Genomic DNA, 25,775 nt, shown 5'->3' on the forward strand with positions numbered 1-25,775 from the left:
GGGTAAACAGTTCAATCTCTGTATTTGCGGAGCATACTAAGCTAAGCAGGGTGATAACTTCTTTGCAGGATGTGGAAACCTTGCAAGTAGATCTGAACAAATGAATGGCAACTACATGGCAAATTAGGTTTAATGTGGAAAAATTTAAAATAATGCATTTGGGTGGCAAAAATATTAATGCAATCTACTCACTGGGGGGAGAACCTCTGGGGGAATCAAGGATGGAACAGGACCTGGGGGTCCTAGTAGATAATAGGCTCAACAATGGCATGCAATGCCAAGCTGCTGCTAACAAAGCAAACAGAATATTGGCATACAGTAAAAAGGGGATTAACTCAAGAGATAAAGTGATAATTCTCCCACTCTACAAGACTTTGGTCTGGCCTCACCTGGAGTATGCTGTCCAGTTCTGCGCACCAGTCCTCAGGAAAGATGTGCTGGAAATGGAGTTAGTACAGAGAAGGGCAACAAAACTAATTAAAGGGACTGGAGGATCTATGAGGAAAGGTTACCAGCACTGAACTTTTTCTCTCTGGAGAAGAGATGCTTGAGAGGAGATATGATTTTAATTTACTGTAAGAGCAGCAAGGATGTGGAATTCCCTTCCACAGGCGGTGGTTTCAGCTGAGAGCATCAATCGTTTCAAAAAACGATAAGATAAGCACCTGAAAGACCACAACATACAGGTTTATACAATGTAATACTGACAAAATCACATACATAGGTTGGACTTGATGGACTTGTCTTTTTTCAACCTCACCTACTATGCAACTATGAAATCCTGCTCTTTCAGGATACTAAGGATACATTTACGATACTGAGCTTGTGCTGTACCATATCGGGGTAGAGTCACTATGTTGGGTTTTTCCTGAACTACCGATGCCTCCAGCTTCCACTCCCCACCATCAAAACGCAATAACACAGCGGAATCATTTTTTTTGTTCAACCATATGGCCAGACTAAGAAAGCATTGTTAAAGTGTATCTATAACCACTATAGTTTTGGGTTGAATACAGAAGGTTTTAAACCCCTGCCAGGTTATTTTTCTGTCTGTATATCACTGGGGAAATTTTCCTCTACTTTCTGTCCCAAAGTTAGGGAAATTCCCCTTAAACAGTTCTCCCTGTACAAGTGTCTACACAGAAGCATAGCTTGAGGCTTGTGGGCCCGATGTAAAAGTTGACCTGCCCCCCCCCCCCCCACTACCACCCACCACTTCCAGTGTGTAGATACACCCACCACACACCAAGATACTCAAAGTGGCTTAAGAATTTGAAGTTCCCAGAGTTCCTCCTTACATTAGAGGATAGGGATCACCTCTGGAGAATCAGAGGACAGGGATCACCCTGGAGAATCAGAGGACAGGGATCACCCCTGGAGAATCAGAAGACCTGAATCCCCGCTTGAGAATCAGAGGACAGGAACCCCTGGCAGGTCATTTGGCAGAACTCCTTTCCCATTCCAGCACTGTAAACAGCCCCCCCCCCACAATACATAAAGCTGAAATAACATTCCCTTACACACAGTCTATCAGTAATCACAGGGTGTATCTGGCTTTTATGTTGCTGTTCTGACCTGTGAAATAAGATGGGTGGAACAGCAGTGTGACTGACTGGCTGTGTTGTAAAGGAATGTGATTTCAGCCCTGTGGAGGAGGAACAGTATAGAGTGCTGTACTGGGAAAGAAGCACAGCAGTGGCATAGCATGCAGGGTGGAGTGAGTGGTCAGAGAGCTTTGGGGGGGCGCAACTCAGATCTGGGGGGGGCAAAGTGAAATCTTGAGCCTGCAGCGTCTCAGGAGGTGTTAAGGGATTTGTTATAGCAATTTCTAAAGGTTTCTCTGTCAGTGTTGGCAAGTGTTGGGGTAAGGTCACCTCCCAGAGGTGCGTGTCTTTACTCCAGTTGTCAGGAAAGTGGGGTAAGCAGACATCCCTGGGTAGGGGGAGGGGGTACAGAGAATCCCAGCTGGTGACTAGAAGACACTAAGCAGTGTCATACCTCACTAGTGACATTGGTCCCATCGTGGCTACAGGATGGCACTCTCTTCCTCTTGCCTCGCTGGGTTTGGTTACCATTCTGTGTTGCCAGCACAGAGCACAGACAGTTCTTCATCCTGGGCTGTTCTCACCCCTGCCCCTCTCCAATCAGGATATGGCTCACAGCTTCTCCCTGACCAATGAGAACAGAGGAGTGTGGACTGTGGAAGGCAAAGTGGAAGCCCAGTACTAGAGCGTGGCTGTGGAGCCCTAGGGCAGATCGGAGCTGGACTTTGTGAAGTAAATAATATGACAGGGAGGCTGCCGGGGCCCCCTGGAGCTAGGGGTGGGGTTGCAGTTGTGACCCCTGCAACCCTTTATGCTACGCCCATGTGTCTACATTAGAAAAATTCCCCTTACCTCTTGTTCTGGGGAAAATGCTAAAATGTTGTATTTCCCCTCAATTTCTTTCTCGATAACAATGGTCTAAAAATAATAGAGGGCTAAATCTCCCCAATGGGGAAACCAACACCAAGAAAAACTTAACAGGTATTCTAACCTTTCACTACTGTATCCAAAACTAAAAAGGTATACACTTCAGTATTAGGGATGGAAAAATCATCCCAGTTTGGATTCACAGTGAGTTTGTCAAATCCTTTTTGAAATTTGTGAAGCCAGGATTTAGCAGAAAATTTGTTCACATTCTATGGAGACCAAATCCTGTTAGTATATTCCTGTATTTTTTTAGGAATTATCTGTAAACTACTGTTAAAAAGGCATAGGAAATTGGGCACTGCCATTAGAAGTCTGTGTCAATGTAAAAAAAAAAAAAAAATACTGGGCAACATGGGAAATTACATAAATCCTTCAAATAACAGGCTTTAAAAATGTATTTTGGAACCAGCATGGTTTTAAGTGATATTATCAGTTACAGTGTACTTTGGCAATGTATTTTTGACTGAGGAATTACAGACAGCAACAGCATCTTATATTATTTGATTAACTTTTTCAGGTGGATGGATTGGATACTATCTAATCCTAAAGTACTGTATATCTTAGGGCAATTATTTTTCCTGTCCTCTCCCCAGGAAGTGAGAGGCTATTTTTACAACATAAGGAATATCTCCTTAGACAGTTAGTACAGAAATGTGTCCCCGTTAGAAGATTGCCTCCCGATTCCTGCTCCAGTGGCAATTCAAAAAATGTAGATTTATCTTCACTCTCTTGCCGGTGACATTGGTGAATCTACCTAATGAGTGCACAGAAATAACATCAGAGAGGTCCTACCCCTTCACCAGTCTATCCAAATGTAAAAAAAAAAAAAAAAAGTATTTTTGACTTTAGTTATTCTTTAAATCTCATTTTATCTGTCTATTGACCCTGTCTATGCATGGAGAAGATGGAACCGTATGAGTGCTTAATTTCTGCCTTGTTACATATGGAACATATGTGCCCCAAGGGCCAGATAAAAGCAAGCAAAGGGCAGCAGTTTGAAGACCACTGATCTAGAGTATGGCAAAATGATGACTGGTTCTGACCCCACCCTCTCTTGCTGAGATCTTTTAATCATTTTGTCACTGCCAGTCCTTATCGTGAGAACAATAGGTGAGATATGCATGTTCCATATGTAACAAGGCAGAAATTAAGCACTCATACAGTTCCATCTTCTCCAGGCATAGACAGATGAGGCCAAGTACCAAGTACACCAGAGCAAGAAGCAGAGGATCAAAGGAAGAAGCAGAAGAAGAAGAAGATGGAGGAAGAAACCAATGGATGAAGGAAGGAAGATGGAAGAAGACCCGAAGAAGATGGAAAGAAGACTTTAAATAAAGGAATTGTCAAAAACTGGCTCTTCTCATTTTTAAAATTTTTGTCACTTTTTTGTTAAATGGTAGGGGTACTTTTGTACCTCCTTACCATTTCATAAGGGGGGCGGGATCTGGGGGTCCCCTTGTTAAAGGGGGCTTCCAGATTCCAATAAGTCCCCTGCCTGCAGACCCCCACAATGACCGAGCAAGGGTTGTGGGGATGAGGCCCTTGTCCTCATCAGCATGGGGACAAGGTGCTTTGGGGGGCTACCCCAAAGCACCTTCCCAATGTTGAGGGCATGTGGCCTGGTACGGTTCAGGAGGGGGTGCCGCTCTCTTGTCCCCGCCTCTTTTCCTGTGGCCTGCCAGGTTGTGTGCTCAGATAAGGGTCTGGTATGGATTTTGAGGGGGGCCCCCACATAATTTTTTTGGTGTGGGGTTCCCCTTAAAATCCATACCAGATCTGAAGGGCCTGGTATGGAATTTCGGGGGACCCCCTCGCATTTTTTTTTCTTAATGCCAACATGACCTGTGTGCAAGAGTTTATGGTTGTCCAAAAGGAGTTGTAGCTGTTGCCCTACTGCTTTCTCGATAATTTTGGAGAAGGTGCTGAGGCTTGTGACAGGGTCTACGGTCATTTAGGTCTTTGGGACAGAGGTTAGGTTTCTTTAGAAGGGGTTTGATTGTGCCTTGCTTGAGGGAGGTCAGAACGATTCCTTCTTTAAATGACTGGTTTATGAGGTATGTTATGATAGGTGCCAAGATGTTGGTACATTCTTTCAGAAGTTTTGTGGGAATAATGTAGTTTGGTCATGTGCTGTCTCGGAGGTTTCTGATGATGGTTTTGGTGGTGTCAATGGTGATTGGGACCAGAGTAAATCTCGTGATTGTAGAATCTTTGCGTGGTTTTTGTCTTCTTGTTCTCTGGCTGGCTGGGCAGCTTGACAGGTGAACCACTACATTCAGCAACCCCTGAGGGAGCTTGGCTAAATATGCACTAAGGAGGGATTCTTGCACCATTCCGTATCACAATCTTAAGTAATTTTACCAGCTCGCTCAGGGTACTATACTCCCCCATTCTTACAGTAGCGGGAAAGAGACAGGCATAAAGCTCACCCTGGACAGTTACATAGTTAGTTTTGAAAAAAAAAACCAGAAAGGCCATCTAGTTCAACCATAAAAACAAATAAACAAATAAAAAATAATATCAAACAATTCCATACACCCAACCCTATACCCACAGTTGATCCAGAGGAAGGTGAAAAACCTCAGAAAAGCATGATCCAATTTACTACAGCAGGGTAAAAAATTCCTTCCTGACCCCCAAGAGGCAATCAGATTTTCCCTGGATCAACTTTACCTGTAAATGTTAGTACCCAGTTATATTGTGTGCATTTAGGAAATAATCCAGGACTTTCTTAAAGCAATCTACTGAGCAGGCCAGAACCAGCTCTGGAGGGAGTCTATTCCACATTTTCACAGCTCTTACTGTGAAGAAATATTTCCATATTTTCAGATGAAATCTCATTTCCTCTAGGTGTAAAGAGTGCCCCCTTGTCCACTGTGTTGACCGTAAAGTGAATAACTCAACACCAAGTTCGCTAGATGGACCCCCTTTATGGACGGTGTGATTTTTTTTTTACAGTTTGCATACTACCCCTCAATTTCAAATAAATTTCAAGAGCCATATTATCCAATTTTTTTTTTACCAGATACATAAAGTCTACTAATATTATATAAACTGCCAGACATTGATCTAGGGGAAAACCCTGCCTCTTACCTGCTTCATTCAAGCCCCCTTTCTAAGAAACATTCAAAAAATTCTCTATTGATCTATTTGTTAAAGCGGTAGTAAACCTTAAAAAAAAACACCCCGTGCAAGATATTTACATAGTTAGGTTGAAAAAGGACACAAGTCCATCTAATTCAACCAAAAAAAAAAGCAAAAAAAAAAAGCTTACAATCCTACATACACAATCCTATATCCACAATTGATCCAGAGGAAGGTGAAAAATCCCAGAAAAGCATAATCCTATTGGCTATAGCAGGGGAAAAAATTCCTTTCTGATCCACTGAGAGGCAATTGGATATTCCCTGGATCAACTTTACCTATGAGTGTTAGTACCCAGTTATATTATGTACTCCTAGGAAAGAATCCAGGCATTTTTAAAAGCAATCTACTGAGATGGCCAGAACCACATCTGGAAGGAGTCTATTCCACATTTGTACAGCTCTGATTGTGAAGAAACCTTTCCATATTTGAAGATGAAATCTCTTTTCCTCTAGACGTAAAGCGTGCCCCCTTAACCTCTGTGATGAATTAAAATGAATAAGTTGACACCAAGTTCACTATATGGACCCCTTATATATTTTTACATGTTGATCATATCCCCGTAAATTCAGTTCCTCTTTCCTTATAGCTGAGCTCCTCCATGCCTCTTATCAGTTTGGTTGCCGTTCGCTGCACTTTCTCCAGTTCCCCCATATACCTTTTGAGAACTGGTGCCCAAAACTGATCTGCATATTCCAGATAAGGTCTTACTAATGATTTGTACAGGGGCAAAATTATGTCATAATGTGCTAGTATACATCACATGCCATACATTGAGAGTGCAGTGCGCACATGCCGGTGATGTCACTGGCTGCTACTAAAGTAAATATCTCCTATAGAGTGCACATATTTAGGAAATATTTACAGTACCTACAGGTAAGCCTTAAAGGGGTTGTAAAGGTAAACATTTTTTTCACCTTAATGCATAGAATGCATTAAACATTAAACATCTGACAGTGCCCCCCCCCCAGCCCCCCGTCTTACTTACCTGACCCCTTACTTACCTGACCCCTCGAAAGTCCTGCGCTCGCCTCTGACATCCTCTTCGCCATTCAGCCTGGCAGTTGATTGACTAGAGTGGATGGATTGAAAGCAGTGCAGCCATTGGCTCGCCCTACTGTCAATCACATCCAATGGCGTGGTGCGCCGGGGCGGGGCCGAGTGATACAGTGAGCGGCTAAATCCACCGGCTGTATCACGGGAGCGCGCCCACAAGCACTTCTCACCATGCGAGGGAGCTCGCATGAACATGAGAAGTACTTGCGGGGGGAAGCCGAGACAGCCACCAAGGGACACCAGAAGACCAGATTCGGGGCCGCTCTGTGCAAAACGAGCTGCACAGTGGAGGTAAGTATAACATGTTTGTTATTAAAAAACTGACTGGGGCATACAGCATTGGCATTTAAAAGTTCACAGAGATCCATGATATGGACCCTATATCACTGAGATCGAAAATTTTGGAATAATTGGTTTTGCTGGAAACACTTTGTATATACCCAAGAATATAAAAATTGAAGATAGACCCATAGATCTTGTGAATTTGGTTCATAGTTAACAATGCCAGACCGGCTATCTCCCTCTTTCCCCTCCCTCGCCCATTATCTTCTCACTCATCCTTGATTTCAGTGATCCCCTCTCTTGTCTGCTTCCTCTGCTATTTTCAATCTCGATGACCTCTATTCATATATTCTATAAATTGACTGGTTGATCCTTTGCATACGTTGGAAAAAGCTGGATTTGCCTTTTGTAAATTACTGAAAGGTAGAACATATTGGGGGAGATTTATGAAAAAGGGTGCACTAGGAATCCGGTGTAGCTGTGCATGGTAGCCAATCAGCGTCTAACTTTAGCTTGTTCAGTTAAGCTTTGACAAGCTTGGAAGCGCATTGGTTTCTATGCAGAGCTGCACCAGATTTTGCACGCTCCAGTTGTAGTAAATCTCCCCCTCATCTGTTTATTTAACAATATACTTAAAGTATAAACCACTATAAAACAGTAAAATCAGTCTGTACATGCAGTAAAGCAGGCTTGTTATACTCACTGTGAAACCTAAGGGGTTAATCATGCACATTGTGTAAAAAGGCTGTTTGAGCCTATCTTCTCTGATCCCCCACCCCCTCCTTCTTCCACGGTTCCCAATCCATCTCCTGTTAAGACAGAGCCCTTGAAGTCACTCCACACATTCTCAGTTTGGTGTGTATTGCTAGAGGGTTTTTTTTTTTTTTTTTTTGGAGGGGGGGTAGTGCATGTGATCAGCACAGGGCCAATCAGCACAGCCCAGACAGAGGGTCCCTGTAGCCTCACAGAACAGAGTAAAATGAAAACTCCTCCTACAAGCTTTAACTAGACACTGATAGAAATCACAAGATTGTTGATGAGAAATGGTGTTTAGCAGTTTATATTTACTAGCATAATTGCATTTTCATGTTCTGTGCACTGTGGGAGACCAGATATAGCGAATGCCGGGTCCTGGGTTTAGTAACACTTAATTGAGTCATTATATGCTATAATGACCACTAGAGGGCAATAGTGCTTTTGATAAAACTGTTCAGTTTTTTATATTGGAGTGATCACTAGAGGGCTGTAATTTTTTTTTATGTAACTGTTATTTTTAGCCTATACAGCACAATGTATGATCTGCAGTGAGCATGCCCTGCAGATGAAAATATGTTTAGTTAAGTATATTGATAGGTATTTTAGATTTTCTACCAAATTCCATAGTGATATGTTAAGAAACAAGATTGTTCTTTCATTTAGCTTGCTTTAAACTAGATCTTAAATTATTTCTGTCTAGTATGTAGCTTTACATTTTTAAAAATATATTGCATGTATAGGGTTAAGGTATTGTTTACACATTTGAATAAACCTGATTTCCGGTAAGGATAGTGCCAAACTACTTTGAAATTTGTTCCATAATAAATTGTTGGTATAATATATACTTTATATTGTGGCTATTTTAAAAGTCTTGGTAAACAACTCTGGAGCATGGAGATTCATCTCTTTGCATTGCAGCCTACTCCATATACAGAGATCAGAGTCATCTTGTCAGCAAACCACACTGCACAGGAGTCCATGAATGCCTTTTCAGCTGATTGCACTATATACAGTAGTGTCTCTTGGCATATACACAAGGTGAATGTGTTTTGTGTTACAATTTAGCTCATTTGCTTGTATTTGTATTTTATTATATGGCTGGCTATAGGCGAAAAACTCTCCAAAGTTAGAAGAAAATGTCCTAATAGGCAGTTGACAACTGTATAATTTGGTAATTCCCATGTGGTGACAATGGTCAATAGGACAAACAGTGAGGATAACCTAGTAATCAGGACAATTTGAGAAAATTAACCTACAGCAGGGACACAGAAAGTGATTACAGTCTCACAGAAATGCTAATCATTTCCCAAAATAATAAGGGCTATAGGTATATTTTAAGCTTATCAAAGTTTCTAACACAAGTGTGCAATATACCAATGCAGTTGTATTATCTTCACAACAATCTTTAGTGGCTATAAAGGTTGTATAGGTAGGCTCTCTCCACAATTGCATGGAGTTGGTTTGTATGGATTGGCTCTCTCCACACTTGTATGGAGATAGATTTTGTTACTTAGTAGTTAGTCTTAGTAGGTTTTGTGTACAAAGAGCAAGGCGTGTATCTGGGCCTGGTGTAATGCATTTATAGATAAACGCAACACCTTTTGTGTTTGCCCCATTTATCATGAGCTGAACACAAAGATCTATGACTTTTTCTATGTACACAAAAGGCCTATTTCTCTCAAATATTGTTCACAAATTTGTCTAAATCTGTGTTAATGAGCACTTCTCCTTTGCTGAGATAATCCGTCCACCTTACAGGTGTGGCATTTCAAGATGCTGATTAGACAGCATGATTAATTCACAGGTATGCCTTAGGCTGGCCACAATAAAAGGCCACTCTAAAGTGTGCAGTTTAACTGTATTGGAGGGGGGGGGCAGGGGGGGTCGAAAACCAGTCAGTATTTGGTGTGGAAGAAGAAGAGGGGGCGGAGGAGAGAGCTGTGGCAGAATCACCACTACTAGCATTTTGGAGGTGTGGTGGCAGAAACAAGCTCCAACAATACTGAACCCTGTCCTGCATCCTTCCCAGCTGTCAGCAGAGTTACCCAGTCGTAGTGAAAGAAAGGTAAGATCCTTGTCCATGCCTGCTGGACCATGATTCAGTGGTAATATGTACCTTATATGAACCGACCTGTCCAACAAGGCCAAGATATTGCCTTCCATATGCTGGTAGTGAGCTGGAATGGCCTTCTGTGAAAAGAAATGGCGTTTGGGAACCTGCCACTGAGGTATCGCACATTCCACAAATTCACGAAAGGGGGCAGAGTCTACCAGCTGAAAAGGCAGTAGTTGCAGTGCTAACAATTTGGCCAGGCTAGCATTCAGACGCTGAGCATGTGGATTGCTGGGACCGAATTTCTTTCGACGGTTTAGCAGCTGGGGTAGGGAAATTTGCCTGCTAAAATCGGATGTTGGTGTACCGCTAGCAGATTGGCTGCAAGTACTTGGGACACCTATTTCTATACCTTCATTCCTCTCAGTGCAGGTTTCTGAGTGGACTGGAGGTAAAGTGGGGTAGGAGATCCCAGCTGATGGGGAGCAAGGAAAGGTCTGCCTTGTTCTTTGATGTGGGTCTTTTAAGTGCTTTTGCCAACGGACTGCATGGGAGGTTGTCATATGTCTGGCATGTGGAGCATGTGGTGCCCAATTGGCTGCTGTTTTGGCCATGCTTGATACGCTTCAGACATGTTTAAAACAGCAACGGTGAGATCTGCTGCACACGTCTCAAAAAAGGGCCACACCAAAGAACTTTTCAAAATATGTGGGGAGTCAGCAGTGCACTGCACCTGCTTAGCTCTGCGGTGTGATGCAATAGGGTAGCTGCCCTTAAACTGCCCCTGGAGATGTGACTCCTTCTCCTCTCTTCTATCAGGCATCCAAGTAGAGTCAGTGACCTCATCATCCCCTCCCTCCTCATCACTGCATAAAACTTGGCAGTATGCTGCAGCTGGGGGAACATGACTGCCGGTTTCTTGACCTTCTTGGGCATCCCCTCTCTTAAGGCTCGCGTTACTCCCTTTCTCAACCTGGGTACCAAATCTCTGCACATCCTCCTGCAGCATGTACCCAACACTTTAGTTGAATAGTTTGGGGGACTCCTCCGTGCATGAAGATGGGGCTAAGGAAGGAGTGACTGTTGACATTGAGCCGATGGAATAGGCCACTTTGGCAGATGTATTGGCAAGCAAACTACTCTGAACCTTGGTGGCTGAGGAGGATGAGGAGGATGAGGATGGCTTTGTTATCCATTCCACCGGGGGCGTTGTTAGGTCTGCAAAGATTTGGGGCTAGAGCCCATAGCAGCAGTCACCTACCTGCAGGCATGGGAGAGGGGGTGAGGAGAGAGCCAGTGAACTGCCTTGTATGAAAGGGGACATCTGCATCAATCAGGGCACTAATCCTCAGTGTCCTGATCAGTGCCGTTTCATCAGTGAAAGCGAACAAATACCTGTTTGCAGATAAAAATGTCATATGGATACAGTACAGCATGGCTGCGCAAATGTCATTCAAAGTGTGACAGCGCCGAAAGCTGAACATTGGCCTGGGCAGGAAGGGGGTGAAAATTCCCAGTAGGCAAGCAGTTAAACCTGCACGGGGTCAAGCTTTTTCAGTTACAAAAAAAAGACTTTACCAATATTTAGGTCTGGGTCACATCCATGAGGTTTGCAGCACGTTTGTGCAGGCATTCCATTCATTTGAATGGGCTGCTGTGCCTGCATTTTCCGCAAGAAAAATGCAACAGCTTTTCTACTTTGTGATTTTCCCGCAGTGCATAGATGGGAACCAGGCCTAAAGGAAGTCCATCAAGCAGTGTTGCATTTCACTATGTCTATGTGTGGAAGATGTGCCATTACCACTGGTTGCCCATGCTAATACTCCAATTGGTAAACAGTTCAGCCACAGCCAGATCAGGATTTAGTCCACACTCACAGGCAGACTATTTGGGGAGAAGGATCCACCTGGTCCTGGCCAGCTGGGCTCACCATCCGCTGGCTCTCAGCACAGTGGGCACCTGCTCCCTCCCACTCCGATCCCAGCTCCAAAGCCTCTGGCTCTCACCACCACTGCCAGCATGCCGCTCCCTCCCACTCCGATCTCAGCGCCTATCCTGCTGCCTCCCGAGTCCTGAACATGCGGTCTACATGGGGAGGGGTCAGAGCATCAGTGGAGCTTCTGGCCCCGCCTGCTCCCTGCTAGCTGGAGAATAGCGCAAGGGCAGAAGAGCAGTGATGTGGGGTAGGCGGGGGTGGAGAGAGATGAAGTCCAGGGCCGTCTTCAATGCAGGGCAAAAGGGTGAGCTGCCCTGGGCCCTGTCATCAATGTGGGGCCCAAAGCAGCTGCCACTTAAGCCCTGCATTGCCCGCAGTTTTCCCAGGGTAGTGAGTGCATCCGATCCCCCCTCTCCCCTGCTGTTCCAAGCGGCAGCCACAATATGACAAGAGAGCTGGACAGCTGCAGGCTTCATGTGCTTGAGTCCGTTCGTCCAGCTTCTCCCTCTGTAAAGAACAGTGGACCAGAGTGACAAGAAATGACAGAGTGGCGCTCCCTGTTTCTCCTGCCCCCAACCCCCGCCTGACAGACCTATGTAGCACACAGCCGAGTGAAGTGTTCTGGCTGTGTGCTACGGGTCTGATAGGCGGAGACTGTATTGCACCACCGTGTCATCAGGTGAGAAAGATCCCCGCGGTGAGAAGGAGAAGGGGATTCACAGGAGGAGGGGGGTACAGAGGTGAACGTGGATGGGGAGTACAGAGGTGGTGGAGGAGGGGGGTACACAGGTGAATGTGGATGGGGGGGTACAGAGGTGGACGTGGATGGGTGGTACAGAGGTAAACTGAAGGATACCGAGGTGGTCAGGGGGTACAGAGGTGGAGGTAGTTGAGGGGTATACAGAGGTAGACACAGGGGGGTACAAAGGTGGACAAGGGGGGTACAGAAGTGGCTGTGGATGAGGAGTACAAAGGTGGATAGAAGGATACAGAGGTGAACATGGACGGGAGGGGGGTACAGAGGTGAACCGACATACAGAGGTGAACGTGGATTGGGGGATATAGAGGTGGACGGGGGGTACAGATGTGGACAATGCATACAGAGGTGAACGTGGGGGATACAGAGGTGGACTGAAGGATATAGAGGTGAATGTGGATGGGGAGTACAGAGGTAGACGGGGGATAGAGAAGTGAGCTGTCGAATGAGGGGTACAGAGGTGAGCTGTGGATGGGGGGATACAGAGGTGAATGTGGAAACAGAGGTGAACTGTGAATGGAGGGTGCTATAGAGGTAGACAGGGGATACAGAAGTGAGCTGTGGATAGAGGGGTACAGACATGAAATATAGAGGTGAGCTGTAGATGGAGAGAGGTACAGAGGTGAACTGTGAATGGAGGGGGGGTACAGAGGTGAGCCGTGGATGGAGGGGGGTACAGAGGTGAGCTGTGGATGGAGGGGGGTACAGAGGTGAGCTGTGGATGAGCGTGCAGAGGTAAGCAAAGTGGTGTGCAGAGTTGACCAATAGATGATAACTTTGGGGGAGGGGGGGAATTATTTTTAATTTAATAAACATGAATACTGTTGAAAATACTACACTATCTGGAACCCCCTCTTTTCTATTACTGCTCCTGCATCCGCTGAGAGACAAAGACAGATAGAAAATCCACTTTGGTCCAGGGATCAATATCACTTTTCAGACAGAGAAAGGAGATGCCACCCCTGCTGTTGTCCAGATTCCTAGGGACGGCAAGAAAGGATCGCAATCTACCCATCACCTGCCTGCAGTCGTCAGGTAGCTCATGATCAATGGGCTGATGACCCTGGTCTATAATTATGAATGGGGCAAGCCAGAGTTCTGTCTTGAGACTACTGCTTTTTTCATTTGTTTATAAATTACATTGAGGAAGGAATTGAGAGTTCAATTTCAGTATTTGCTGATGACACAGAATTATACAAAGAAATAATGTGAGCACAGCATGTGACCATATTACAGAAAACCTTTAACAAATAAGGGCATCGATATCTACTTTAGCAGATGAGGTTCATTAATAATAAAAAAAAAAGCTAAACATTTGCATACAAAATATTCATTAGGTGGGGGAATCGGTGATAGAAAAAGACTTGGGGTTCAGATGATAATTGCAGTGCAGTTTTGGTTACCTGTCAACAGGATGTCCTTGAATTAGAATAAGTTCAGCATAGGGCAACAAAATGGCCAAAAAGGGGACTAAAATACCTCAGCTATGAGAGATGACTAAGCATATTATGCTTGTTCTCTTTAGAGAGAAGGCCCTTGCGATCTACAAATGAATCATTGGTGACTGTAGTGATGGCAGAAAGTTGTTTAACATAAGGTGCCTTTGTGTACATGAGGCCACAATTTGAGGTTGGAGGAAAGGAAGCATGATTGAGTCGCAGGCAAAAGGTCTTCATATGAGCTATTGGTGATGGGCATGGTAGTCGACAGCCTACTCTACCATACCCTTATACCCTTATTCTACTTCTTTTTTATATTGTATCTGTATTGTACTCTACGGCCGCGTACACACGGGCAGACTGTCTGCCCAACTTAGTCCGCTGAAACACATTTCAGAGGATAGTCCGCTCGTGTGTGGGCTTCAGTTGACTTTTTCAGCGGACAGTCTGGCGGACTAAGTCTTTCGGAATGTTGGAAAGACTGTCCACTGGACTCGCATTTCGGCGGACAATCCGCCCGTGTGTGTGCCAGTCCGCCCTACTTTTGAAATGAGCGGACTTTTCCCGCCCGGAGAAAAGTCCGCTCATTTCGAGCGGGTATCCAGGTAGGCGGGGCCCGCAACGGAGACGTCGCTGACCCCGCCGCCTGGTATAGACTTAAAGGGGAACCCCAACGCCGAAAAAAATTGGCGTGGGGGTTCCCCCCAAGTCCACAACAGACCCTTGTCCGAGCACGCTACCCGGCCGGCCAGGAAAGGGGGGCGAGCGAGCGCCCCCCCTCCTGAGCCGTACCAGGGCGCGTGCCCTCAACATGGGGGGTGCCTTGGGGAAGGGGGGGCCGCGCGGCCCCCCCACCCCAAAGCACCTTGTCCCCATGTTGATGAGGACAAGGGCCTCTTCCCGACAACCCTGGCCGTTGGTTGTCGGGGTCTGCGGGCCGGGGGCTTATCGGAATCCGGGAGCCCCCTTTAATAAGGGGGCCCCGGATACCGGCCCCCCACCCTATGTGAATGAGTATGGGGTACAATGTACCCCTACCCATTCACCTGTGAAAAAAAGGATAAAAAAAACACAACACAGGGTTAAAATATTTTATTGTACAGCTCCGGGGGTCTTCCGTCTTCGGGGGTTTTCTCGCCGGACTCCTCCGCTATCTTCTTGTAGCTCTTTTGCTAGAGGAGGAGCCCGGCTTTCTTCCCCGCCGCCGGCCTCTTCTCCCGACTTCGGGGGTCTTGTCCCCCTCTTCGGTTCTTCTGCCGGGCCACCGCGCCTTCTTATAGCTCTTTTACAGGCGGTGGCCCGGTCTTCTGTCGCCGCCGTCGCCGCCGCCTTCCATTCTTCTTCTTCTTCTTCTTCTTCTTCTCCAGGAGATGTTGCCTCGACGATCTCTTCGGCTGGAATGCCAGGGACGCGCTGCGCGGCCACTTATATAGGGACAATGGGGCGGTGTCACATGGCTTTATGTCACATGGGTTGGTGTCACATGGTGACCCCGCCCCCTTATGATGTCATAGTCCCCATGTGACATCAACCCATGTGACCAACCCATGTGACATAAAGCCATGTGACACCGCCCCTTGTCCCTATATAAGTGGCCGCGCAGCGCGGTTCTGGCATTCCGGCCGGAGAGATCGTCGAGGCAACATCTCCTGGAGAAGAAGAAGAAGAAGAACGGAAGGCGGCGGCGGCGACAGAAGACCGGGCCACCGCCTGTAAAAGAGATATAAGAAGGCGCGGTGGCCCGGCAGAAGAACCGAAGAGGGGGACAAGACCCCCGAAGTCGGGAGAAGAGGCCAGCGGCGAGGAAGAAAGCCGGACTCCTCCGCTAGCAAAAGAGCTACAAGAAGATAGCGGAGGAGTCTGGCGAGAAGACCCCCGAAGACGGAAGGCCCCCGGAGCTGTGCAATAAAATATTTTAACCCTGTGTTGTGTTTTTTTTGTCCTTTTTTTCACAGGTGAATGGTTAGGGGTACATTGTACCCCATACTCATTCACATAGGGTGGGGGGCCGGTATCCGGGGGATTCCGGATTCCGATAAGCCCCCCGCCCGCAGACCCCGACAACCAACGGCCAGGGTTGTCGGGAAGAGGCCCTTGTCCTCATCAACATGGGGACAAGGTGCTTTGGGGTGGGGGGGCCGCGCGGCCCCCCCCCTTCCCCAAGGCACCCCCCATGTTGAGGGCACGCGGCCTGGTACGGCTAAGGAGGGGGGGGGGCGCTCGCTCGCCCCCCTTTCCTGGCTGGCCGGGTAGCGTGCTCGGACAAGGGTCTGTTGTGGACTTAGGGGGGACCCCCACGCCGATTTTTTCCGGCGTTGGGGTTCCCCTTTAAGTCTATACCAGGTGGCGGGGCCCGCAACGTCTCCGTCGCGGGCCCCGCCTACCTGGAGACGCGCTCGAAATGAGCGGACTTTCCTCCGCGTGTGTGGGCGAGTCCGTTCATTTCAAAAGTAGGGCGGATAGTATGGCGGACTTAGTCTGCCGTATTAGTCCGCTCAAAAAGTGCCGTGTGTGGGCAAGTCCGTTCATTCGAAAGTATGACGGACTGTCCGTCGGATTGTCTGACGGACTAAGTTGGCCAGACAGTCCGGCACGTGTGTACGCGGCCTAAGTCAATGTAATGTTTTTAATTGTGTTTTGTTCTATGCAGTGTTACATCTATTTGTTTCTAAAACATCCCCTGATGAGCCCAGAATGGCAAAACATGTTGGGACATTCACTCCAACGCTATAGCTGAGTGACTAAATTATATCAACCATTTTAAACTCTAGATGTTTTCTTGTACATGTGCACATAATATATATTAAAGACCTTTTAACTATGTCCTGTATATAAAAAAAACGTTGTAATTTGTTATACCTACTGTGGAGTATTGAAATTACTTCTTCCCCCTTTTTTTCTCTGCCGGCACTCCTAAAAATCCCGCCAAAAAATTTTTCCCTTGTCTATACCTATTCACAGGGATGTTGCTGCCACTTTCTTGTCATTGTCACCTACCCATATTGCTACTTTCCAATGTTCATTACAGGTGTTGTACCACACTGTTAAACCTTCTATGGATAGGTGACACTGTTTCTTCATCTTTATTAGTTTTTTCATTTGTATCTCTGAATAGTTTTATGTGTAAAAGTATAAAAACACTAAAATATCTAAAATGTTTATGAAGATATATATATAATTGTATAAATTCCTAATTTTATTTTATATAATTTTCGCCTGTCCTGTATTTTTTTTTGATGTATCTATTGTGGTGCTTGTCGCCTGCCATGCTCCATTGCATTGCCCTCTCCAATATGCAACCTGCGACCTCTCTCTGTCTTTCATTATCTACCTGTCTATGGTCTAGTTCTGCTTTTCCTTATACACACTAATGTTGCACATATGCCGTTTTATCAGAACTCCTAATTGTTATTTCATTGTTATTTCATTTTTCTTTCCTTTTACTGCCCCCCACGTGTGGAGGGAGGAGAGACGCACGCCCACTGATTGGAGCATGTTAGCTTTCGTTGCATCCTCTCTCTCCCCTCTCATGGGCCGTGGTGCAGTATGGGAACTGTAGTATTGAGCCTTCTGCCATTCCTATGATGCTCCGCGCATGCGCTGTGCAGTCTATCACCGGCAGCCCGGGCGCGACATCAGACGCCAATCATACAGCAATTGCTTTCCTATACATAGCGCCTTCATATCACTTTACATTGCTAGATACACCAAGGGTAGCCAAGCCACCAAACTGCTTTATACCAGGTAAAACTGTATATGAAAATCTCTCCTTGTCTAATTCTATGGTGCACTTTCTTACTATGTTCTAAAATCCAGTTAAATTTTTCAATTATATTTCCTGCTGCCGCCTGTGTGGGTAACTTTACCCCACCATTTGTTAAAGGGGGCAGGTGATTTGCAGCAGGCATATGGTCACCTTTGTATTTAAGATGACCGACCCTTTATTATTCTAACCATCAATATGAATGATTTATTCTACTTGCATCTGTTCTCAAATTTAGATTCATGTAGTTTATATCTAAAAAAATCTCTATTTTACTCAGTACTCTGCAGTTACTCATTATACACTCTTCTCTACAGACTTCGATCTGTAGTCCAAGCACCCTTAGCCTTTCTCTAATTATTGCTTTTATTGATGTAAGTAAGCTGTGTTCTTTCCCGGGACATATATTATACTCTTGTATTTGCACATTACTTGTAATCACTTTTTCTCATGGTTTCCATCCATTTCTCAGATGCTAACCATCTCAATCATCACCATCCACACCTACTTATCCCTTATAATCCCTCCACTTCATCTCTCCACCCAGCACATTCATCTTCCTTCCCCTTCCCCTTCCCCTCCCCCACTCCCCACCACACCCACTCCTCCCCTCCCCTCCCTGCCCCCCTTTCTTTCCAACACTATCCTTCCCTTCCCCCCTCCATCCCCTGTTTCTCCCCTTTCTTTCTCCTACCCCTTCTCCCCTTCCCCCCCCCTTTTTCCTTCCCTTCTTACCTCCCCCCCATCTTTCTCCTTGCCATTACCCATTTTTTCCTATTCCTCCTCCTCATTCTCTCCCCTCTCCCCTTCTTCACTTCCCTTCACCTCAATCATTTCCCCTTACAAGAATTACTTTTCCGCTTAAGATTTGCCACTTTTCAATACATTTAATTACAATTTTTTGTACTAATTTTGTTGGCTAGATTGCAGCTGACCAACTCCTTTGGGCTCTATTTGGTATCTCCCTATCTGCACTACCCAGTGGTGGTTTTTCCTGAATTGACATTGAGTCACAGGCAAAAGATCTTCATATGGGTGAGTTATTGATGATGGGCATGGTAGTCGACAGCCTACTCTACCGTACCCTTATTATTCTTATTTTTTATAATTTATCTGTATTGTACTCTAAGTCAATGTAATGTTTTTAATTTTGTTTTGTTCAATGCAGTGTTACATCTATTCTTTTCTAAAACATCCCCTGATGAGCCCAGAATGGTGAAACAGGTTGGGATAATTACTCCAACGCTACAGCTGAGTGACTAAATTATATCAACCGTTTTGAACTCTAGATATTTCCTTGTACATGTACACATAACTTATATTAAAGACCTTTTAACTATGTCCTGTATGTAATAATAAAAACTTTGTAATTTGTTATACTTACTGTGGAGTATTGAAATTACTTCTTCCCTCTTTTTCCCCCTGCTGAGTGACTAAATTATATCAACCGTTTTGAACTCTAGATCCTCTCCAAGTCCTCAAGGTTTTGAGGCTGACATTTGGTAACTCGGACCTTCAGCTCCCTCCACATGTTTTCTATGGGATTAATGTCTGAGACTGGCTAGGCCACTCCAGGACTATAATGTGTTTATTCTTGAGCCACTCCTTCGTTGCCTTGGCCATGTGTTTTGGATCATTGTCATGCTGGAATACCTATCCACAACCCATTTTCAATGCCCTGGCTGAGGGAAGGAGGTTCTCACCGAAGATTTGATGGTACATGGCCCCGTGGATTGTTCCTTTGATGCGGTGAAGTTGTCCTGTTCCCTAAGCTGAAAAAAAACTCCAAAGTATAATGTTTCCACCTCCATGTTTGACGGTGGGGATGGTGTTCTTGGGGTCATAGCCAGCATTCCTCCTCCTTGATTTTGGTCTCATCTGACCACAACACTTTCACCCAGTTTGCCTCTGAATCATTCAGATGCTCATTAACAAACTTCAGACAGGCCTGTACATGTGCTTTCTTGAACAGGGGAACCTTGCGGGCGCTGCAGGATTTCAGTACTTCAAGGCATAGTGTGTTACTAATTGTTTTCTTGGTGACTTTGGGCCCAGCTGCCTTAAGATCATTGACAAGATTCTCCTGTGTAGTTCTGGGCTGATTCCTCACTGTTCTCATGTTCATTGAAACTCCACAAGGTTAGATCTTGCATAGAGCCCCAGACCGAGGGAAATTGACAGATGTTTGGTGTTTCTTCCATTTGCGAATAATCGCACCAACTGTTGTAACCTGATCACCAAGCTCACTGCTTGACGATAGTCTTGTAGCCCATTCCAGCCTTGTGTAGGTGTACAATATTGTCCCTGACATCCTTGGACAGCTTTTTTGGTCTTGGCTATGGTGGAGAGATTGGAATCTGATTGATTGCTCCTGTGGACAGGTGTCGTTTATACAGGTAACAAGCTGAGATTAGGAGCACTCCCTTAAGAGAGTGCTCCTAAGCTCAGCTTGTTACCCGTATAGAAGACACCTGGGAGCCAGAAATCCTTCTGATGAATAGAGGATCAAATACTTATTTCACTCATTAAAATGTAAATCAATGTATTACTCTTTTGAAATACTTTTTTCTGGATATTTTTTGTTGTTATTCTTGTCTCTCACTGTTAAAATAAACCTACCATTAAAATTATAGACTGATCAATTAGCAAAATTTTGCTTCTCCATATACATCGCTGCTTTATAATTGAAACATGGAAAAAATAGTCTTGTTTGCATTGGATAAAACATTATTCTGTAGCTAACATGACTTGTTGACATATAAATAAAATTAAACAATCAAAAGTACCCAGTATGCTAAAACACAAACAAACTAAATCAGTGCCCTGTATACCAAAACACACATACATCTAAATAATATTATGAATAATAAATATAAAATCTTAAAATATCCTACTGTACACCTATCAGTGATTTACTACACCAAACAAAAAGAAAATTCAATACATATACACGGTGGAGTGGTATTCTCATACAATCCATTCCACTGTGCATACAATGTATCAAACTAAATTAATCTGTGACTTGATAAAACAAAAATTGCAAAGTACAATAAAATAAACATAATCAAAGTCTTTAAAATGTGTATAAACCCACCACTGGGCTCTGCAGCAATCTTCTCATATAAAGCAAGCAAGTATTTCCACCACCAGGTGAATTGTGCTCTCATTCCTATTAATTACAGGCTTTTCTTTCTTACAACTTCAGCCAATCCCTCAGGGATGGATTTCTCCTCTTTTATCCTTGTACATGGTTTTCCTCTCTCAAAACATTTTTACATGGATCACATGAAATAGAAAGGCAACTGTATAGTTCTGTAGTTCCTACTGAAGAATCTATCCAAGATTATTTTTTTCCAAGTTTCAATTAGACTCATCCACCTTACCAGTCTGCTGCTCTTCTCTGTCAATCCCTCCACTGGCTCCAGCTCACCCAACAAATTAAATTTAAAATACTAACAACAACTTTCAAAGTCATCCACAATTTAGCCCCCAGTTACTCGCTAATCACTAGCCTAGTCTTTAAATACCAACCTAATCATTCTCTTCGTTCCTCTCAAGACCTCTTGTTCTCTAGCTCCCTCGTCACCTCCTCCTTTGCTCACCTCCAGGACTTTTCCAGAGCCTCTCCAATCCAATGGAACTCCTTACCCCAACCTGTCTGATTATCTCCTACTCAGTTAGCTTTTAGACGATCCCTGAAAACCCTCCTCTTCAGAGAAGCCTATCCTACCCACACATGCATTTTCATTCTCTCCACCAGTTCATTCACCACAGTTATTCTTCTTTTTCAAAGTATTTTACTGAGGAGATTCAAAAGTGGGTAAACATGTAGAACATAAGATACATGGGCCCAATGGCCTAGTAGCAAACTGAGGATCAGCAATCCCAGCAATAACAAAACTTGTGTACCAGTTATATGGACGGTGTATTACAAAACACAGATCATTTGAACATATTGATCTGTTGAATAGTTAACATAGCGAAAGTAGGAATTATTTCTCTAAAGCCAGGGAATACTGGATCTTTATAAAGATATAAGTTGCATTAACCATGGTTGTGCTGTGCCCCACAGTTATTACCTTTTGTTTCACGTGACCCTCCCCTTTAGATTGTAAGCTCTAATGAGCAGGGCCCTCTGAGTCCACCTGTATTGAATTGTATTGTAACTGTACTGTCCGCCCTCATGTTGTAAAGCGCTGTGCAAACTGTTGGTGCTATATAAATTCTGTATAATAATAATAATAATCCTATTGGCGACATGCATATTGGAGGGCAGAGCCCAGCCCTGAATCATTATGTGGCCACTGAGAACCTGTGTGGTGAGCTCATGAGTGAGATGTTATCCACTGGCCGACCAGCCGCAGTGATTATACTGTGGCAGGTCAGTTCTTTCCCTTAGCTGTATGTCGGCTCCTTTAAGAGACCATAGCAGGCATGCGCGGGACCCGATGCACATGGCCAGCGGTCACGAGGTTTGCCGGCCACCCACGATCATGGGAAAGAGAGCCAGGATGGGGATCTGTCAATGTAAACAGACAGATCTCCATTCTGACAAGGGAGGAGAGAGATCCACTGTTCCTAGTAATTAGGAACAGCAATCTCTCTCCTCCTCCAGTCAGTTACATTCTCCCACAGATAGAAACACCTCCCAGGGAACACATTTATCCCCTTGATCGCCCCCTAGTGTTAACCCCATCCCTGGCAGTGACATTTACACAGTAATCGGTGCATTTTTATAGCAGTGATCGCTGTATAAAATGTCAGTGGTCCCAAAAAAGTGTCAAAAATGTCTGATCTGTCCACCACAATATCGCAATCCTGCTAAAAATTGCAGATCGCTGCCATTAGTAGTAAAAAAAAAAATGCCATAAAATATCCCCTATTTTGTAAACGCTATAACTTTTGTGCAAACTAATCAATACACACTTTTTTTCAACCAAAATATGTAGAAGAATACATATTGGCCTAAACTGATGAATACATTTTTTTTTTTAATATTTTTTGGGATATTTATTATAGCAAAAATGAAAAAATATAGTTTGTTTTTCTTTTTCAAAATTGTCACTCTTTTTTTGTTTATTTCGCAAAAAAAAAAAAACGGCAGAGGTGATCAAATACCACCAAAAGAAAGCTCTATTTGTGGGGAAAAAAAAGGACATCAATTTTGTTTGGGTACAACATTGTACGACCATGCAATTGTCAGTTAAATCGACTCAGTGCCGTATTGCAAAAAAATTGCCTGGTCAAGGGGGAAAAATCTTCCGGTCTGTAAGTGGTTAAAGCGGGAGTCCACCGGGACTTTCCGCGTTTTTTTTTTTTTAAAAGCCAGCAGCTACAAATACTGCAGCTGCTGACTTTTAAAATAGTGACACTTATCTGTAGATCGTATCTCGGGTGCTGCCACCGCCATCTTGGGTATGGGAATCAGGAAATGGAGCCTTTCGGCTTCATTTCCCGGTTCCCTACTGGGCATGCGCGAGCCATGCTGCGCAATAAGGACGGTCCCCGCTGCCTCTGGGATCTGTGTGTTTTCCCAGCAGGCAGCGGGGCACTTGCGGGAAGGGGCGGGCACTTGCGGAAAGGGGCGTAATATACGCCCCTTTCCGCAGAGAGCTATCACGGAAGTGGGTACAGATACCTGTACTGTACAGGTATCTGCACCCCCCTCCCCCCTGAAAGGTGCCAATTGTGGCGCCGGAGGCGGGGAGGGTTCCGATGAGCGGAAGGTCCACTTTAGGGTGGACCTCCGCTTTAAGAAATTTTGTTTTTTAATTTAACTTCTTGAAAATGCAATTTTATGGGGGTATTTTAATAAATAAATGATTTATACAGAGAGCACTATGCAGTTGCTGTTATTTCATGTGGTCCATGTGAAAAGCTTTTGAGAGAGGAAAACCATATCCAAGGATAAGAGAGGAGATATCAATGCCTGAGGGATTGGCTGAAGTTGTAAGAAAGAAAAGCATGTGATTAATAGGAGTGAGGTGAGAGCACAATTGGAAACGCTTTCTTTATATGAGAAGATTGTTGAGGAGTACAGCGGTGGATTAATACACATGATAAAGACTTTGATTCTCTGTTTATTTTATCGTACTTTGCAAATTTTGTTTCATCAAGTCACAGATTAATTTAGTGCTATACATTGTATGCACGGTTGAGTGGATTGTATGACAATAGCACTGCACCATTTACATATGCAATGACTGTTGACATGTTCATTTTTTTAAAAACAATTTTTGTTATTCTGTAAATACTGTTCTGCTGCATGTGGTTCAATTGAATTTTATGTTCATCTAATCATGTATCATATCAGAAATTTTCAAAATCAGTGCCACTATGCTATTGAGATAATTATTACAGAAATATATTGATTGGTAAACACCGTTTATACCTTTTTCTGGGATTCCATTCAAACAGTCTTGTAGCATAACCACTTTGAAATCTTCATTTCAACAAAGAAGACATAAAAAAAAAATAGATAATTCAAATTAAACCTACAGAATTAAGGTATATATTTAAATAATTGCTAAAAAAAAACTTAATCCATAAACAAATTCACAAACTCCAAAAAAAGCAATGTTAAAATATATATAAAATCAGCCACTGAAATCTCATATATACGCTTAAAGCATTAAGTTAAAATGTAATTTCCAATCTGCAGCTTTCAACAAAATAATACAGGGTGATCCCATCGTATAGACCTTAATTTAGATATATCCTTTTATAGGGTGACAATGCTCTATATCTGTCTTCCAAATGCTCTCCTACATTTGTCAGCCTGATATCTGATGAAAATGACTTTCAACACACATTAAGCAGACAAGGTCTTATGTTATCTTCATCCAAAAACCCACACTAACAAATGCCATGCAACTATCGCTAGAATGAATACATGTAGACAGGGAATGCAAAGAAGCTGCAGAAGGTCATATCAAAAAATAACAATTGGTATTAATAAACAGTATTATAGCTAACTCAATGTAATTTATATAGGATTTTGATATGCTTTACACAGGACACAAATAACTCATTGTGTAGAGTCACTTTCAAAGTGAATTTTGAATTTCATAATGAAATTTCACTCATCTTATTGAATAAGGTAAAACAAAGTAAAAAGTCACTTTGCAAAGAATACTGAATTGCGAACAAAGTTAAATTTAAAAAAAAAAAGGATTTTTGTTTGCTTGATGGGATTGTGTGCTGAAGTCAGCACTTTGAAACTGAACATACTCTATTCCTTTAATAAATAAAGCCCATTAGCTGAATCTTTGAGAATGTGCTGAAAATGTGTGCAAGCAAGTCCAGAGTGAACAGAAGTCTTCTCGTAACATAATAGCCAACCAGATACCAGGTAGCACATAAGAGAAGTTATTTGCTATGTTATACATTCATTTACTGCAATTTACATTGCTACAGCAGTTAAGCAAAGAACTAATTTCTGCACAGCCCTAGGACATTTATAAAAACTATTTCTTCTATTTTATAAGCTCCAATGTAAATAATACCAAGGGATTCTTGCTTTTTTCCCCCTATCTATGTACATTGATACATACAGTACATATAAGATTTGGGATTTACATACTGAATGTATGAGTTATTGGTGTATGTCTTAAAGAACAAGTTTACGTTTTAGAAAAAAATAATGAATGCATATATTTTGCAGGACAAAAAAGTGCATTTATCATTTTTTCCCTAAGGAGCCTGGAAAGCGGTGGATCAGGGGTGCAATGGCAGACTCCTGCAAACAAGCCCTGAAGCTTTGAGCCTCTACCTGCATATGGGCTGGCTGTTTACAAGCTGCAGGGCTTGTGAACAAACTACAAGGCCGCTCATCAGTGGCTTTGCAGTCCACTAAGAACTACAAGCCCTCTGTGGTGTGGAGAGCCAGTGTAATGTAAAAGGGCCCAGAGATGTGGGGGGGGGGGCTGTGTAATGTAAAGGGGTTCAGAGGTGTGGGGGGCTGTGTGATGTAAAGGAGTCCAGAGGTGTGGGGAGCTGTGTAATGTAAAGGGGTCCAGAGGTGTGGGAGGGTTGTGTAACGCAAAGGGGTCCAGGGGTGTGGAGGGCTGCGTAATGTACAGGGGTCCAGAGGTGTAGGAGGGGGCTGTGTAAAGTAAA

General features: G+C 43.9%; 1 protein-coding gene across 1 annotated transcript in view; it reads right to left on the reverse strand.

The window, feature by feature from the left end:
* Positions 1-25,775, reverse strand: part of LOC143974426 (FYN-binding protein 1-like) — a 449,689-nt gene that overhangs the window by 140,321 nt on the left and 283,593 nt on the right. Inside the window, exon 11 of the mRNA XM_077475803.1 lies at positions 24,049-24,099. Within this exon, the coding sequence (XP_077331929.1) occupies positions 24,049-24,099 (51 nt within the window). The remainder of the gene's footprint in view (positions 1-24,048; positions 24,100-25,775) is intronic.

This window comes from Lithobates pipiens, unplaced genomic scaffold, assembly GCF_037356315.1.
Source record: "Lithobates pipiens isolate NorthernLeopardFrog02 unplaced genomic scaffold, aLitPip1_a1.2 Scaffold_13, whole genome shotgun sequence".
NCBI classification, from domain to species: Eukaryota; Metazoa; Chordata; class Amphibia; order Anura; family Ranidae; genus Lithobates; species Lithobates pipiens.